We start from the raw sequence: 16,493 nt of genomic DNA on the forward strand, positions 1-16,493 counted from the left end.
ACCGCATCTGCAGAGCTTGGCTGTGAGGCCATGGGCTCTGCGGACAAAGCCTGACTCTGAAAGGTCCTCATGGGCTGTTTCAAGCCTGGCTAAGTCTAGAAAGACTCCTCCATCACCAGCCCAGCCCGACCCCCAGGATGGATTTCTGGGCCCCGAAGGCTCTTGGAGGGCCCTCTAAGAGCTGGCTGCTAATGTGCCCTGCTGCTTCCTGGCTGTAGGACTTTGGTCTGAGGGTTTATTTTTTCTTTCTCATCTGCAAAATAAAGAGGCTGCCCTGGCTGGTCTCCAAGGTGTCTTTTGGTGATCAGTCCTAGGACTGATCCCAGGGAGTAGGGGGCTTGATCTGCAGGGGCCAAGAGGGGACCCTCCCCACAGGTGGTCACAGGCTCTTCAAGTAACAGCAGAAAATGTGTAGCCTTGACCTTCTGGGGCCACTGAGGACCAGTGACAGCCCAGACACAAAGTGCCACAGAATGAGGAGACGGGATTACTGGTCCCCTTAGCTAGCTGTTTAACCTCTCTGGACCTCAGGTTCTTGATCTGTATAGTGAAGGCCCCTACCAGTGCTGCCATCCTGCTGCTCCTCTACCTGGGAAGACCCCCGCACCCATTTTCAGCCTTCCCGAGTCAGCCCCCCGTGACACCAGCTGGCTCTAAGGGTGACCAGGAGGATGGGCAGATCGTGCTGGGGCAGGAAGCGACCCCAGCTGTGGGTGATCTGCGCCCCTGCCCCACCCCGGACACCAAAGGCTCTCCCGCTCACTCACCTGTGTCCGTTCCCAAGGCCGCGGTAAGCCTTGGCCTGGTCCTGCATGCGGTTCAGACTCTGTGCCACAGACAGGTACTGCTCGTAATGCTTGATGGCCTCCTCGAAGTCCCCCAGGGCCTCGTAGCAGTCGCCCAGGTTGCCGTAGGCCCGGCCGCGGTCCAGCACAGACTCACTGCCGCTGAGCTGCTGCAGCATGGCCAGCTGCTGCTCGAAGTAGCCAATGGCCTCCTCCATGACGTTCATGTTCATCTTGGTGATGCCCATGTTGCCATACACCTGGGCCTCGATGCTGGGCTCCTTCAGCTTCTGGCCCAGTTCTAGCTGCTCCTCGTAGCACTTAAAGGCCATCGTGTACTTGCCCAGGGACATGTACACGGCCGCCAGGTGGCCGTGCGCCCTGCCCTCGCCTGGCAGGTCGCTCAGCTCCTGGTATACCTCCAGCTCCTGCGTGTGGTAGCCCAAGGCCTTGTCGTACTTCTGCACCAGCCGGTAGGCGGTGCCCAGGGCCGCGTAGGCGCTGGCCTCCAGCCGTCTGTCTTTGACGTGATGGGCCAAGCTCAGCTGCTGCTCGTAGAATTTGATTGCCCCGTTGATGTCTTTTTTACAAACAAAAATATCCCCCAGGTTCCCGAGAGCTCGGAATTTTGCCTGGGGATTGTTCAAAGACTGGGCGAGGGACAGCAGGTACTTCTGACACTCCTCGGCCTTGCTGAGGTTCAGCAAGGCCTTGAATGCCAGGCCCAAGTTACAGTAGGCCTTGGCTTGGCTCAGCTTGTCATGTAGGTCTTTGGCCAAGGCCAGGTCCTGCTCGTAGTACTTGACGGCCTCTTCGTAGTTCCCGAGGCAGTAATGGGCATAGCCGAGGTTGTGGCAAACCTTGCCCTCCCCTTCCATGTCCTGCAGCTCGGGGGAGAGCCGCAGGTACTGCGCATAGTAGGGTGCCGCTTGTGCGTACTCCCCTCGGGAGCAGTGGAAATTGCCCAGGTTGCTGAGGGCGCGGGCCTCGCTCTGGATGTCGCGGAGCTCCCTGGCAATGTTCAGGTGGTTCTGGTAGTGCTGGAGGGCTCGGTCGTGGGCCCCCAGCGCCTGGTAGGCCACGGCCAGGTTCCCGTGGGTGGAGGCCTGGGAGGCGCGGTCATTGACCTCCATGGAGATCTGCAGCTCCTGCCGGTGGTACTTGACGGCCTGGTCGTAGAGGCCCAGCGCGTTGTAGGCGTTGCCCATGTTCCCATACGCCCGGCCCTGGGCCGCGTAGTCGTTCAGCTCCTGGGCGATGGACAGGTGGGTCTTGTGCAGTTTGAGGGCCGTGTCGTAGTCGCCCTTCATCTGGTGTATGATTCCTGAAAAAGACGGTCGAAAAGCAGATCAAGCAGAGGCACACGAGCCACGAGAGGCCGGCGCGCAGGCAGCCCCAGGTGGGACGGGAATGCCCGCAGGGCTCCACGGGGCCTCGGCCCGGGCACATCTCTGAGTCTACCACTGTCCTCACTGGCAGATGATGATGCGACTCTACTGCACCTGCCTGCCGAGGACCCCCTGAAAGAGCATCTATAAACTCCCACGTGAACGTGGTCAGTGCAGTTATCACACGGAGCGCCCGCGTGGAGCTGCGAGGAGCGTTCGAGCTGCTCTACAGAAGAACTGCTCAGCTCTGTCACCTCCCAGCATGTGACGCTCTGGGCAGGTCACTTCTCCTGGTGAGCCCCGGTTTCTTCATCTGCACAATGGGGATGATCCTTGCCCTCCTATCTCCCACTGCTGTGGTTAGCTTGGCGATAAGATGGGCCTGGGGCCTGCAGGAAATCACCTCTTTTGGCTGCCAAGTCCTCTCTGTGCTTAGTTTTGAAAAAGCTTTTTCAGTTCACTAACCAAACCAAAAGTCCTCTAACGCTAACCAGGCAGGTGACAGGTCAACACGGCCCGAGCTCCCATGGGCTTTTTGGCCGTGGAGTCCCCCTGCTGACTCCCAGGGAGGTATGGGGCATGAGCTCCCCCCACTTCCCACTCAAGCGGCTTCCTCCCCAAACATCTCTCCCACCCCAAGGCTGAGCTGTCCCTTCTTCTCACCGAGCTGCAGGCCTTTCCATGTACCCTCATGAGGGTTCCCTTTACTTGACTTGCTCTGTTATTCCCACCTGTCGAGGTCCTTTTGTTTCCCAGATCCCCCACCCAGCTGTAGGTCATTCCCAGATTTTATGATCATGCATCCAGTCACTGAGACCCTGCTTATCCCTGGAGGACAACAGATCACTGGCACCTTGTCCAGTGAAGGTCATTCCAGGAGTGGGCAAGGGGCCTGGCGTATGCTTTGTCTCCCCTTCCAAGCTCCTGCTCTGCGGCTGTCATCCAGCAAACGATCCTCTTGTTGGGAGTGCCCATCACCAGACCCTGCCTCCCGGCAGACCTCCCCAGCCATCTACCTTCTTCCGGCTTGTTCCCCACCCCATCTCCCACCATCACCCTCGGCCACATTCCCATCCACATCAGGGACTCCTCCAATATTCTGGCCTTGACCTCCTCCACTCCAGCCATCCCTAGATCTACTGGACTCTAGGTCCTCAGATGGGTGGGAGGGCGGGGTACCTGGAAAAGCCATGGAGCCTCGCTGAGCCTGGTGTAACATCTGTACAAAGGGGACCATGAAAGCACCTGCCTCCCAGGGTCATCGTAAGGACTGGAGGGAGGCCATGGCTCGGAAGTGTCTCCCAGGACCTTGCTCACACCTTTCATGGGCCTGGATCTTATTTGACGTCACCTTTTCTGCACAGACGTCCTCCCTTTCCTACCAAGTGAGCTCCCTGAGGGACGAGAAGGGGCTCTGTGTCCACATGTGGCTCCTTTAGGGCCTAGTACTGGGCTGTGGATTTCACAGGAGCTTTATAAATACTTTCAGAAAGAATGAGTCACTTCAAATCCTCCCAGAGACTCGTGCTCCTGAATACTCTCACGACTTTTCCTGGGTCGTGGCCAGCCCTGGCTCTGGCTGCCATTTGCTTCTCGAGTCATGCCTGGGGTTGGACGCTTCGTCAAGGTTAGAAATAGGGACCTATCTTCAAATAAGAGTGAGCCGCTGGAGGAGAACTCTTAAGGTTACCTGGAACCCATTCCATTTTTCAAGTTGATGTTCACAGAAACCTTTTAATTTTCAGTTTTAAGTCACATTTCTGAATTTGTGCTTTTACACAAAGGAGAGATGGGAAGCACTGATCTGAGAACTCTCAAGGAAAGTCCCTTAGCCAGTCTGCATTTCCCCTTCCACATCCGTACAACGGGAGTGACAATAGCTGCCATCGTCACCGGGCTACAGAAGGCAAATCAGGTGACAGATGTGACAGAGCTTTACAAATATGAGAAGAGAGGAGAGAGAGAGGAGACAGTAGGGAGAGGGGAGGAGAGGAGGGGGAAAGATGGTGGAAGAAAAGGAGGCAGAGCGAGGGGGAGAAGGGAGAGGGGAGGAAGAAAATGAAATCACTTTCTATCTCATGGCATTAAAAATCTGCACTCGTTAATAGAAGGCTATTGCTGTAATGATGGCCACTCAGGGCTCGTTGATTTGTGAAAGGAACTGCCTGCTGGTTAGAGCAAAATGATCTGAACTCCAGCCAGCTCCCTCAGTCAACTCCTCCTCCTCCTCCATCCCCCTCCTCTTTATCCTCCACCTCTTCTTCCTCCTCCTCCTCCATCCCTCTCCTCCTTATCTTCTACCTCCTCCTCCTCCTCCTCATCCTCCTCATTCTCCTCCATCCCGTCCTCCTCCTCCACCTCGTCCTCCTCCTCCTCCCCTTCCCCCTCCTCATCTTCTGTCTCATCCTCCTCCTCTTCCTCCTCCTCATCCTCCTCCATCCCTCTCCTTATCTTTCACCTTCCCCTCCTCCTCCTCGTCCTCCTCCCCCTCCTTATCCTTCACCTCTTCCTTCTCTACCTCCTTCCCTTGCTCCTTTTCTGCCCTCTACATTTTAAACTTCCAAGAAGCAACAAAAGTACCATGGGAGGTCTCCTCAAATAAAGATTTCTATGCATGATCAAGAGGAGGCCTAGATGGGCTTGGCATCGGGTGGGATGCCCACCAGCCACCCCTGTCTCTGCTGCCCTGGATGCTGGCAGCCAGGAGGGCCCTGAACATAACATCACCCACTGTCAGCAGCGTTCCCTTTGTTGAAGCAGCCTTAAGTTTAGAGCTCCTGAGTGTGGCTACCAGCCAAACGACTGAACACGCTGAGGAGATCTCCTGCACAGTCCCCTTCCCAGGGACATCAGTCAGAGGGAGGCCTGCAGGACACATCTCAGCAGGGGCTCTCTGGCTGACAACAGAGGGGAAGTCAGAGAAGATTCTGGGGGCTGCGACCTTGCTAAGGTCACATTCTCCGAGGGTGAGGCAGGAAACGTCACCCAGATGTGATGCTGACAGCTATTCTTCTTGGGTGGGATGGGGTAGGAGAGGCTAAGAGGAACCAGGTATCCCACACTGGGCAGGCACGAGAGATTCTTCAGCAAAACCAGTAACCCTTGTAACTCAGCCCTGACACCAGGCTTCTTTTTATCCAACAAATTCTGTGAAATGAGGTCCTGCCTTTCATATCCCATGAGCACCAAGAAGGACATGTGGTGAATGGAACAAGCCCTGGGCTTTGCGTAAGTGCCAATTACTGGCTGAGTGACCCTGGGCAAGTCATTTCAACATTGGGAAACTCAGTTTCCTCATTCACAAAATGGGACTAATAGTAACTTGCACTATATATCACATATAGCTGCAGTGAGGATTGATTAAGTGCTTTGTAATCACAACATGCAAATCGCTCTTATCACTTTGTTGGTCTGTTATTACTACTATGTTGGTCTGAATACAGGCACCTTAAACCCTAAAATGAGATAATTGAAGGGAAAAGAAGTATGTGTGTGTGTGTGTGTCATACACACACACGTACACGCATGCACGCAAACACACATGAATAGAGCCTAGATTCAGAGTTGAAAAGAATCCAGAGGTCATCCATTCTACTTCTCCATTTTATGGATGAGGAAATTGATGCTCAGAGCAGCTAAGTGACTTGTGTCTGGGTGGTGCAGCACATAGAGCGCTGGCCTGGACTCTGAAAGACCAGAAGGTCAAGTCTACACGCCACTGTGTGTGTGTGTGTGTGTGTGCGTGTGTCACCACTAGTGGGCTTCACGCCAGGGGTCTCTGAGGTGTTCAACATTTTTATCAAGGCCTTGGAGGAAAGTATCAATGGCCTGTTCATCAAACCTGTACCCCAGAACTGAGGCAGGGGTGACACCCACATGTTAACACACCTGGAGGTCAGGACCCGTGACAGAACTGAATGGCAAACTGAATCCAAGAGTACAAAAGTTAACAAATATAAAGCTTTATGTCTGTCTTCAGAAAATCAACTTCACAAATACAAGATGGGGAAGAGGTGGCCAGGGAGCAGCTGAGGTGGGGAAACGTCTGGGATTTAGCAGGCTACACCCAAGGTGAATCAACAGTGGAACAAGGTCCAGCAAAAGAGGTCCTGCACACAGGGGCAAGAGGCCCACAGTACTTTCCTGTGGTCAGTCCTGGCCCCCACTTTCTTTTCTTTTTTTCTTTTATTAATTTATTTTGATTTATCAATAATCACTTCCATATGCTTTTGAGTTTAAAATTTTTCTCCCCCTTCCTGCCCACCATCCTCCCCAAGATGGCACACAGTCTGATAAAGGCCTGGATCAGGGAAGGGCTGGACAATCGATCACATGTGGGGGCCAGTGCAGAGGTGGCTCGGGGCCCAGATCGGGGACGGGCCGGACAGCTGAATCCCTGCGGGGGCCAGTGCAGAGGTGGCTTGGGCCTGGATCAGGGATGGGCTGGACAATCGATCACCTGTGGGGGCAAGTGCAGAGGGGGTTTGGGCCCAGATCAGGTCCCTCCTGGGAAGAGCAGGATGTACCACAGGGGTCACAGCCCTCCCTCCCTGCTGTGATGTCAAGGACTGCCATTGCCCAATCATTAGCCTCCATTAAACAGTATTTATATCTTCCTCAAATCACCAGGCTTCCTAGGAAAAATCATACCCCTTACTCCCAATTTTCGTCAGAAGTTAATTTAACAAACTCAATTCAACATTTATTCAGCATCTCTGCTGTGCACTCCTGCTGCCAGGGAGGTCGACCCTAGCGGGTCTCCTGAGCTGCAGCAGGCTATGTGGAGTGGGTGTGTCTACACTCAGCATGGCATCAGCACGTTAGCCTCTAGAAGCAGGGGTTACTGGCTTGTCTGGGCAAAGGTGAGCCCACACAGGCTGAGAGTAGAGCAGCCCAGACTCCCATGGTGATCAGGGGTGGGCCTGGGACTGCCAGTAGCATCTACTTCCAACCCAGGGGAGATGGGGAGACCTAATCTTATGTGCTATGTGCCAGGGTTATACAAAGACAAACGTTAAATGGTTCTTGTCCTCAGGGAGTTGACATTCTAACTGGTCCTATTTTTCTAAGGGAAATGCAATTGATTGCTTGCTGCAATGGTACAAAAGGTATCTAACCCCTTTTAAAATGATTCTCCATAAAATCGGTCTCATGCTAATGCACGCAGGGATATCCCACGGGCAGATGGTGTCAAGATCAAGGAGATCACAAAATGTGGGCACTTCAGGCATGAACCCTGACTAGAGAAGAGCAGGGATGGAGGGGGACGTAGAGCCACAAAGTACCAGGAGTGGGGCAGCCTGGCAGCGACGGCTGTGATTGAGGAGGAGGCCCCTGAAGAGATGAAGGCATCATTGCCAGATTCTAAAGCACTGCCGTCAATGATCTACAGATCGGGACCATGGTCCGTAATACGATGGGAGAGGCCCAAACTCTGGGGCACCCAGGGCACATGAAAAAGATAAACAGATGTATTAAGCACCTCCTACACCCACGCCTTGTGCTAAGTGCAAGGGATACAAAGACAAGCAAGGCGGTCCTTTCCCTCAAGGAGCTTACAACCTAAGGGGGGAGGCAAATGCCTACAAGGGAGCCTGACAAAAAGAGGCAGCGGAAGTAGAGGAGGAAGGGAACGTGCCCAGGTGCAGGACTGCTGGGGAGCAGGTGGAGGGGACACCCAGAGAGGAGACGAGTCAGGAGCGAACGGAGCATGGCGGTGCCCCTCATGACCCGGCACTCGGGGCCGGGGATCCGCCCTCGGGAAGATGGGCATCTCCACGGTGGGAAGGTCGCTGCAAAGGCCTTCTACACGAGGGCAGGTGCGACCGTGCCAAGATGCCGAGCGGGCCATCACAGACACACTGGGATCCCACAAGATCACAAACTGCTGATCACAGGATCAACAATATCACCGGACATCTCACTGGTGGCTTCACGGTCACATCACAGAGGCAGGAGCAGGATCAGATATGAATTTAAAAAGGAAATAAATCCATATGTTCCTTGAAACACAATTTTTTAAAGTTCTTTTGTATTACATAGAAAGGAAATAATATAGAGTGGGAAAAAACGATGATTCTAATATCAAAATGAGGCTATGCTTATTAATTAAATTGGTGGATAACTAACATTTATGTAGTATTTTTGGACCGCTAGGTGGCGCCATAGTGCACAGAGCACTAGGCTTAGCTTCAGGAAGCCTCATCTCCCTGAGTTCAAATGTGACCTCCAACACTTACTGGCTGTGTGACCTTGGGCAAGTCACTTCATCTCTGCCTGCCTCAGTTTCCTCATCTGTAAAATGGAGATTTTAAGAGGAAGATAGATGATTCAGTGGGTGGAGTGCTGGGGCTGGAATCAGGAAGACCTGAGTTCAAATCTGGCCTCCAATACTTACTAACTGTGTGACCCTGGGCAAGTCCCTTCACCCTGCCTGCCTCAGTCTCCTCATCTGAAAAATGAGCTGGAGAAGGAAATGACAAGTCTCTCCGGTATGTTTGCCAAGAAGACCCCAAATGGGGTCACAGAGAGTCAGACAACTGAAAAAGACTGAAGCACAACGTAGAGCGTTCACTCTGCACCAGGCACTGGGCTCAGCACTTCAGAAATATTATCTCATTTGGTCAACAGCCCTGGGAGGTCAGTGCTGTTGCTTTATCCCCATTTTACACATGAGGAAACTGAGACAAACAGAGGTTAAGTGACTTGCCAAGGGTGACTCAGCTGATTATCCGAGGCCGGAGTTTAACTCAGGTCTTCCTGACTCCCAGTCCGGTGCTCCACGTCTTATGGTGGCCCCCATCTGCCCACGATAGTGGCTGGAGGCACATGAAGTGACTCAGGAGTGATAAAGAAGATCGGGCTTGAAATTTTGTTTTGAAACTACAGTGTAATTGTAGTATATTGGAAAATTTAATCAGCCTTTGTATGTACAAGGGGATGATAAATATTTACACCTACTCCCCTGGGTTGTTGGAACACACGATTATGAAGTGCTTAGCATAATGCCCGGCTTGTGTAGCAATGCGACCGGAAAGAGAGACTTTAGATACTATAGATGGCATACGCGCACGCACACACACACACACACACACACACACACACACACACATAGGTACTAAATGGTATGGAATGTCAACACCTTTGCTGATACATTTCAGAAATCCGAATTCTAACTGATGATTCCTAGCACTAAGAACAGTCCTTTGACATTCCTTAAAGCGGTGTTTTCAGACCTAGGAGAAAGCCAGATGTGTGCGAAGCACCATACAAGCTGCCAGCATGTGATTGGCATGAAGATGCCAGTGGTAGTAAGATAAAGGACCTAACTGCACGTGTCTAACCTATATGTGGCTGCTTCCTGTCTCCGAGTGGGCGGTCTGGGGGAGGAGGGGAAGGAAGAAGGGAGGAGGGATAAAATTTGGAACTCAAAACTTTAAATAAACATGTTTTTAAACAAGCGATACAGAGGGGCAGATACGTGGCACAGTGGCACAGCATCTTTCCAGGTTTTTGGAGTCTTGGGGCCTTGGAGTCAGGAGGACCTAAGTTTGAATTCGGCCTCAGTCACGTGACACTAGCTGTGTGACCCTGGGCAAGTCACACTAAAAAAGCAAAAAAAAAAAAGTGATATAGAGGCCTGGCATTGGGTTGGGGAGAGAGACTAAATGAATCCAATTGGGGGAAGGCAGGCTCAGACACCTTCTGGACATCTACGTGGCTAGTCAAGCCCACTTGACTGAAGGGGTGTAGAGGTGCAGGTGCCGAGACAGAAAATGAACTCATCACTTCACTTTGGCGACAAGCTTCCTATTTAAGAGTGAGCAGCAGTATGTAAGGGGAAGCCAGGCGGTGAGGTTAATGAGAAGGTGAAAGCGAGAAAGTCTGAAAGCCAGAATCCATTGTCCTTCTGGAGCATCCCTGCTGAGCCACTTCTCTACCTGGAATCTGACACCTGGTGGGAGCAGAGAAGTAGCTAACTCCACGGTTCTTCTTTGTTACGATCATCCCGCTTCCAAGGCAAACAAAGTCACAGCACCTTGAAGAGCGGGATGCTGGCCTCATTAAGCCCTTGTTGGAGATGAGCAAAGGAGTCTGGGGACAAGCCAATTCTGAAGCCAACTCTCTACCGTGAAGCTCTGTGACCCGAGACTGGGAGAATCACCGGCAAAATAAAGGTCAAACTCCTTGGCCTGACCATCAGAGCCCTCCAACACCGGCAATCACCCTCTGTTTTCAACCTTATCCCGAGTTAATGCCACGCACACACTCTCTGTTCCAGGACTGCTTGCTGTCCAGCACTAATCCCATGCTTTCCTGCCTTGGAATTCCCAGCCCCTGGCCCATCTCCACCCTTTGAAATGGAAATGATTCTCACTCTTTACCTCCCAGCTTAAACCGTTTAAAAGCTGCTTTTTCCCAGGAAAGGTTCCTGGAGGGGTGTGCTCCTGCCTCCACCCATTCATGGCCCCCACCTTGCAGAGTACCTTGTATTTCCCTGATGTGCTTCTAATACTTTATCTTGTAGTGGGGTTGTCAGTGAGCATGCCTTATCTCCTTACTAGACTATGCTTCAAGACAGAAGGAACTGTGTCTGATTTGATCTTTTTTTTTTTCCTCTCAGTGACAAGCAGTGCTCTGAACACTGCTAGGACTTAATAAATGTTTGTTGATTGACAGAATGAATGTGCTAATCTGACCTGATATCACTTTTAGAAAAATCCAGCCCCACAAAGATCCATGGTCTTTGATAATTAATCAAATGCCTTTTTGGCCAAATCTACCAGGTTGCCCCCTTTCCCCCCAAAAGCACATCTGCAACCTGGAGAGCTCTGACGGGTGCTATTCATGTCCTCTGACATCAACAATGATTTAGCAGGTCCTTGTTTACACTGAGTAGGCAGTGGCATGTTAGGCTACGCCCCCAATTTCCCTTCCTTTCCTTTTCAATTTTGAGGGAGACACTGAATAAGGTCTGGGGAATTCTGGCTATCCCTCCATCCTTCTACAAACACTTCACTGGCCCTTCTAATCAAACTGGGAGGAAATGGGAGACAGCGGACAGAGAACTAGTGAGGCCCTAACTGTTCTACTGCTCCCCCATGAAAGCCTCCCACTGAGCCCTCAGGAGGCCAGGGCCACTTTCTCTTGGCCCCTTCCCGACTCCCATCCCAGAGGTCTGTGCCAAGTGAACGGTGATGCGGAAAAGAGACCTTCCCCCACAGGAGCTCGTGAACATGACCTTGCCTTCCAAGGGCTCTCTCCTTATTTCCCCCGTTGAGTTACAAATTCTAGGGTAACCGTGGGCTCATTAGCACAGCCTGACAACAGTACTATTCACAGATTTCCTGCGCCTGTGCAGGAATCTCAGCAGTAAATCCTAAGGCAGCAGGCAAGATTAATTGTACTACCAAGGAAGGGAAGTAATAATTACAAATATGAAAATGAAAGAGTAAAGATGGGGGGACTCTGGTGATGGATGGTTAGGTACTAGGCGCTGCCATCCCTAACGGTTCTGGCCAGGGCCATTGTGATAGAAATTGGTGGGAAGCCCAGACCATAATGAAAAATGTGGTGGTCCAGCACAGCTGAGCTCCTTCATCAGTCACTGCTGGGAGAAGCCAAATGTGCTCCGTCTGGGCTCAGGTTCCCAGCAAGCGGAGAAAGGAAAAGTGGAGAACTGAGACAAAAATGTTGAGCATCATCGAGGTGACGGCTTTCATTTGGAATCAGAATCTCAGACATTTTAAACGCTCGAGGACAGACTCAGGGGAGGAGACAAAGAAGGGAGTGAGTGGCCATAACCAGTGCGTAGTGAAAAGACACCCAGTTCCACCCTCCCATCAAGCTTTGTCTGTCAACGCTGGCCAGTCCCTTTCTTTCCCCGTGTTCTAGGGCCTCCATTTCACAATGGACAGCCTGCTCTGTCACATATTCCCTACACGGCCTGGGGCAAGATGCAGTGTAGTAGCATGGAAACAACACTGGATTTGGGATCAAGGGACCTGAGTTCAAACCCTGTCTCTGCTACTTACTATGTACACGTATGACTTTGGGCAAGTCACTGACCTTTCTGGGACTGTTTTCTCCCCTGTAAAATTGTGCCTGAACATACACTCCTTTCCTGTTGGAGCTGCACTGAAGTAGAATGGACTGCCTTAGGAAGCACCGAAGAGCTTCCTTTTCAGGGATGCTGTAGAGGGTATAGGTTGGCCAAATTGGTGTCTGAGCTCCCGTCTGACCCAGTGTCTCTGTGCCCAATCTCCCAGGGATCAATGAGAGAACCCCACGCACACAGGATCCTAGAGGAAAGTGATTGGCCATCGTTATTATCAAGGTCTTACCTTTGTCGGGGTAGGAAGGGATTTAGTTCAGTTTTTAGATAGGAGATGAAGATAATGGGATTCTGGAATTTGGGGAAAATCTTTGAACTTGTGCCTTATATACATAACTAAGGAGCAGTGGGCTTCTCTAACAAATGTGGCAGAAATATATATGGAGATGACAAGGATGTCAACTTCCTGCATAAGATGTGAACAGATTAGGGGAGAAGATAAAAGACAAACAAAAAGCTAAGCAGAATTCCCAGCTCATTTAGCAAGGCCAGATCTCCAAGAGCTGGTTCAATAACTCCTTTCTGGATTCCTGAAATCAGATACTCTTCTTTCTACTGTAAAAGCAGGAGCTATTTACTTTAATCAAATGTGAATTGTATCCCCAAAACTCCTTCAATTTAATTTAATTCCTAAGATTATAGGATCAGATTAGTAGAGGTCAATTCAACAAGCAATTAGAAGGTTCTAATATGGGCATGGTCCTGAACTGGGCACTTCAGAAGAAAGACCAAAAAAAAAAAAGGCAGAAACTCCCTGACCTGAAGGACTCTAATACCTGGCCGGATTCCACACTTCCTGCCTGTCAGGACTTGTGATAATGTCATAATCTTCCACCATCGATGCCCAGCTCTGCCAGTGCTGGCATCAGCCTGGGGATCCCTTATCTACACAGGCATGGCATGACAGATGGTTCTACTTCCAATTAATATCTTTATTCAGACACAGTGCAGGGCATGAAAAGTCAGGTGAAAAACTAAATTGCAACCTCCCTAGTCCACAGTTTCTGCTCCAATACTATTAGCTGGAGAGTCAAAGTCTGTCAGAGGGAGGGTTTTACCTATACTCAATCCCAAAGGATGGCACCTGGGAATACGCTCTATGTGGCAGTGACCTGCTTTTTTCAGTGTAACCCAAGATCTGGGGCACTTTCACATAGTGAAGCCCTTCAAGGAAATCATCAAAGTTAATTATCCAATTAATATCAAGGCTGGATATACAGTAATCTGTCAAAAGACAAAGGGTTTAGAACTTCTATGCAGATCAGTTTCTTATCTTTTAAATGGAAATGAGGGAATTAGTCACCCTTCCAATTCACTCATTGTGAATATTAATTTGTCTTTTTCCGGTTGAGTGCCTCCCTAACTTGATGGTTGTAATTAGTGAGGTTGAAGGGTACCGAACTGCACATCCCACCCCAGAGGAGCCACTGCTGCTGAATTCAGGAGGACTGTCTAGGGTGGGGAAGGAGCCTGGGGTTCATGTAGGAGGAGCAACAGGAATAAACAGGCCTGGGGAAAGTGGCTGGAAGAGGTACACTCCCACTCTAGTGCACACAGTACGGACTTAATAAGTGTCTGTAGATTTTGATTTAATTTGTCTACAAAAATTCACTCAAGTGCAGGTCTGACCATGTCACTCTCCCGCTCCCTGTGGCCTGGAAATAAAATAAACACCATGTTTGGCATTTCAAGCCCTTTACAATCTGGCTCTGACCCATCTTCATATACTGATTTTGCTTGACTCTCCTGTATTTTAGGGAAGCTGGCCTGTTTGCTGTTCCCTGTACAAGAAATGGAATTTCTTGCCTCTGTACCTTTGTAGAGCAATCCCCCATGCTCAGAAGTGCAGGGTGAGGGAGCTGATCAAGACCCCTGATCAGCTGATTTTCCCTAGCCCAGTAAATGAAATCCCAGAAGATAAGAGGCAGATAAAGGAAACAACCCAAGATCAAGGTCTGAAACAAAGTATCAAGGCAGGTTTATACTCTGTTGCCCTTTAGGAAGTGTGAAGGCCTCTGATAAAACACAGGGAATTAGAGATCGGCCAGTCATTGGACGGTAAAGGGAGGGTCATGACCCTGGCAGTTCTTTAAAAAGCAAGACACATTCTGCAGGAATCTGCCTCTATAGGTCTGAGGACTGTAACCTTCAGCAGCAGAGAAGAGAACCAGTTATGGAGGAAGAACCCAAGCCTTGAGAGGGCATCGTTTCTCACCTCTGGGTGCAGGGGAGGAGGGTACACTCCCGATGGCCATCCTTTCTTGCAGCACAGCCATTTTCCCAGTAAGAGACATTGTATCCAGTAGGAAGGGGAAGGGGGAGGGGGAGGGGACCAGCACTAATTAAGCACTTCCCATGTGACAGGCACTAAACCAATATTATGTCATTTGGAGAGAGCCCAGTGAGTTGAAGAAGGATAGGGTTCTAAGGACTGTGAGCTCTGCAAGTGGAGAAAACAGCCCTGGCCACTGGCTGCTGAGCTGTGCAGAGAAGGAGGCTGGGGAGCTGACCCATCTGTCCAGCAGGCTCTCCACCAGGCAGAGCAACCAGAGGCCACCAAGGGAAGGAAAAGGCCAGGCACCTGCAGAGCTGGATGTACAAGCTGCCCTGGCCCCATGTTCCATAAATGTGCTCTTTGTGTGTGCACACTCTTCCCCCAGATACTGCTCGCTTTTGTGGGAGAGAGACAGCAGGAGGGGAAGCTCTGTACCTATTGCTGCTACTTCGCCATCTCAGTAAATGTCTTTGGTTTGAGCTAATCATGTCTACTAGCTAATGACGAAAGGAAAGCACACCAGTGGGGGCCTATGAGCTATATAGTTTTAGGAGCTGTGAGCCCCTAAAGTACTCTGAGGTCATTGTTGTACTCCCAGAGGACTGATCCTATAATTTGGGGGAGGGGAGTCTCAGAGGAGGTGCTGGAAAGTGTCCCCTCTTCCTCTCTGGCTTCCTTCAAAGCCCAGCTCAACTGGACCTCCTACCCACCTTTTCTGGTCTCCCCAGGTGTTCGTGACTCCCTCCTAGAAATTACTTTGCATTTGCTCTCTCTATATTTTGCATATACTTCTCCAAGTATATTTTCTCCAGGGGAATGTTAGCTCTTTGTTGACAGGGGCTATGCAATTGTTATCTATATCCTGAGACCCCCAGCTTTTCAACATGTGCCTGGCACTTATTAGGTGCTAAATGGAACTGAAGATGCTGCCTCCAGCCTATGTGGAGACATGTGATCTGACCATGCCACCCCCCTGACCCTGGGCTGTGTGGGGAACAAAATGGAACTTCCTCAGCTCCTATGCAAAGCCCAAGAATCTGGCTGCAGCCCACCTTTGTAGCTCAGTGCACAGGGCTCTCATGCCTTGCATATTTTAGCTAAAATGGAATGCTGACTATTCTGAATTCAGCATTCATTTTGCGCCTTTGCTAGGCTTCTCTACGTGCATCAAATGCTCTTCCTCCTCACTCTCAATCAGTCAATCAACAAATATTTATTAAGTGCTTAGTAGGCTCCAAGCATTGTGCTGGGCACTATGGATACAATACAATGAACAAAGCAGTCCCTACCTGCAAGAAGCTTCCATTCTAATTGGGGAGACAAGTACCTGTAGAGGTATATGTGGAGTAAACATAAAGATAATAAAACCAAATGAACAAAAAGTGGTTAACTACAAGATAGTTTGGGAGGGAGGGCCATTCCTAGCTTCTTTCACAGCTCTGCTAAAGTGCTCTCTGATTGCCTGCTTCTCCCCCTCCTGCTCAAATCATCAGCACTCTGGTTATTCATGCAGATGTTTGCCCTTCCTTAGTAGACTATAAGCTCACTGAGGGCCTGGCATAGTTCCTTCACATACAATCGCTAGATCAAGCTGCATCAGGCTGGATCAGACGCCCTCCTTCCTCATCTCCGCAGCTCATAATTTGTCTTGCTTCAAGCTCCATTCAGACGCCGTTCTCACCATGAAGCACTCCCTAAGAAGCCTGGCTGAAAGAGGTCTTGGGGAGGAGTGGGCTCCCCTCCGGAATGGTCACCAGGTGAGCTGTCAAGAGTACAGGTGCTCAGGCACAGTGTGTGTGTGATGGCCAATGAGATCCCTTCAAATGCTGAGATTTTTTAGTTGTCTCTCTCATCAGATTTTCCCAGAGTGCTTTGTCTGGATCCCTCCTTTTCTCTGTTCCATCCTAGCTTGTATTATATGAATCTAAGGA

General features: G+C 50.5%; 1 protein-coding gene across 1 annotated transcript in view; it reads right to left on the reverse strand.

Moving 5' to 3' along the window:
- Positions 1 to 16,493, reverse strand: part of TTC28 (tetratricopeptide repeat domain 28) — a 677,066-nt gene that overhangs the window by 116,828 nt on the left and 543,745 nt on the right. Inside the window, 1 exon segment of the mRNA XM_020996673.2 lies at positions 768 to 2,109. Within this exon segment, the coding sequence (XP_020852332.1) occupies positions 768 to 2,109 (1,342 nt within the window).

The sequence above is a fragment of the Phascolarctos cinereus genome, unplaced genomic scaffold, assembly GCF_003287225.1.
Source record: "Phascolarctos cinereus isolate Bilbo 61053 unplaced genomic scaffold, phaCin_HiC Scaffold_4;HRSCAF=312, whole genome shotgun sequence".
Classification (NCBI taxonomy): domain Eukaryota; kingdom Metazoa; phylum Chordata; class Mammalia; order Diprotodontia; family Phascolarctidae; genus Phascolarctos; species Phascolarctos cinereus.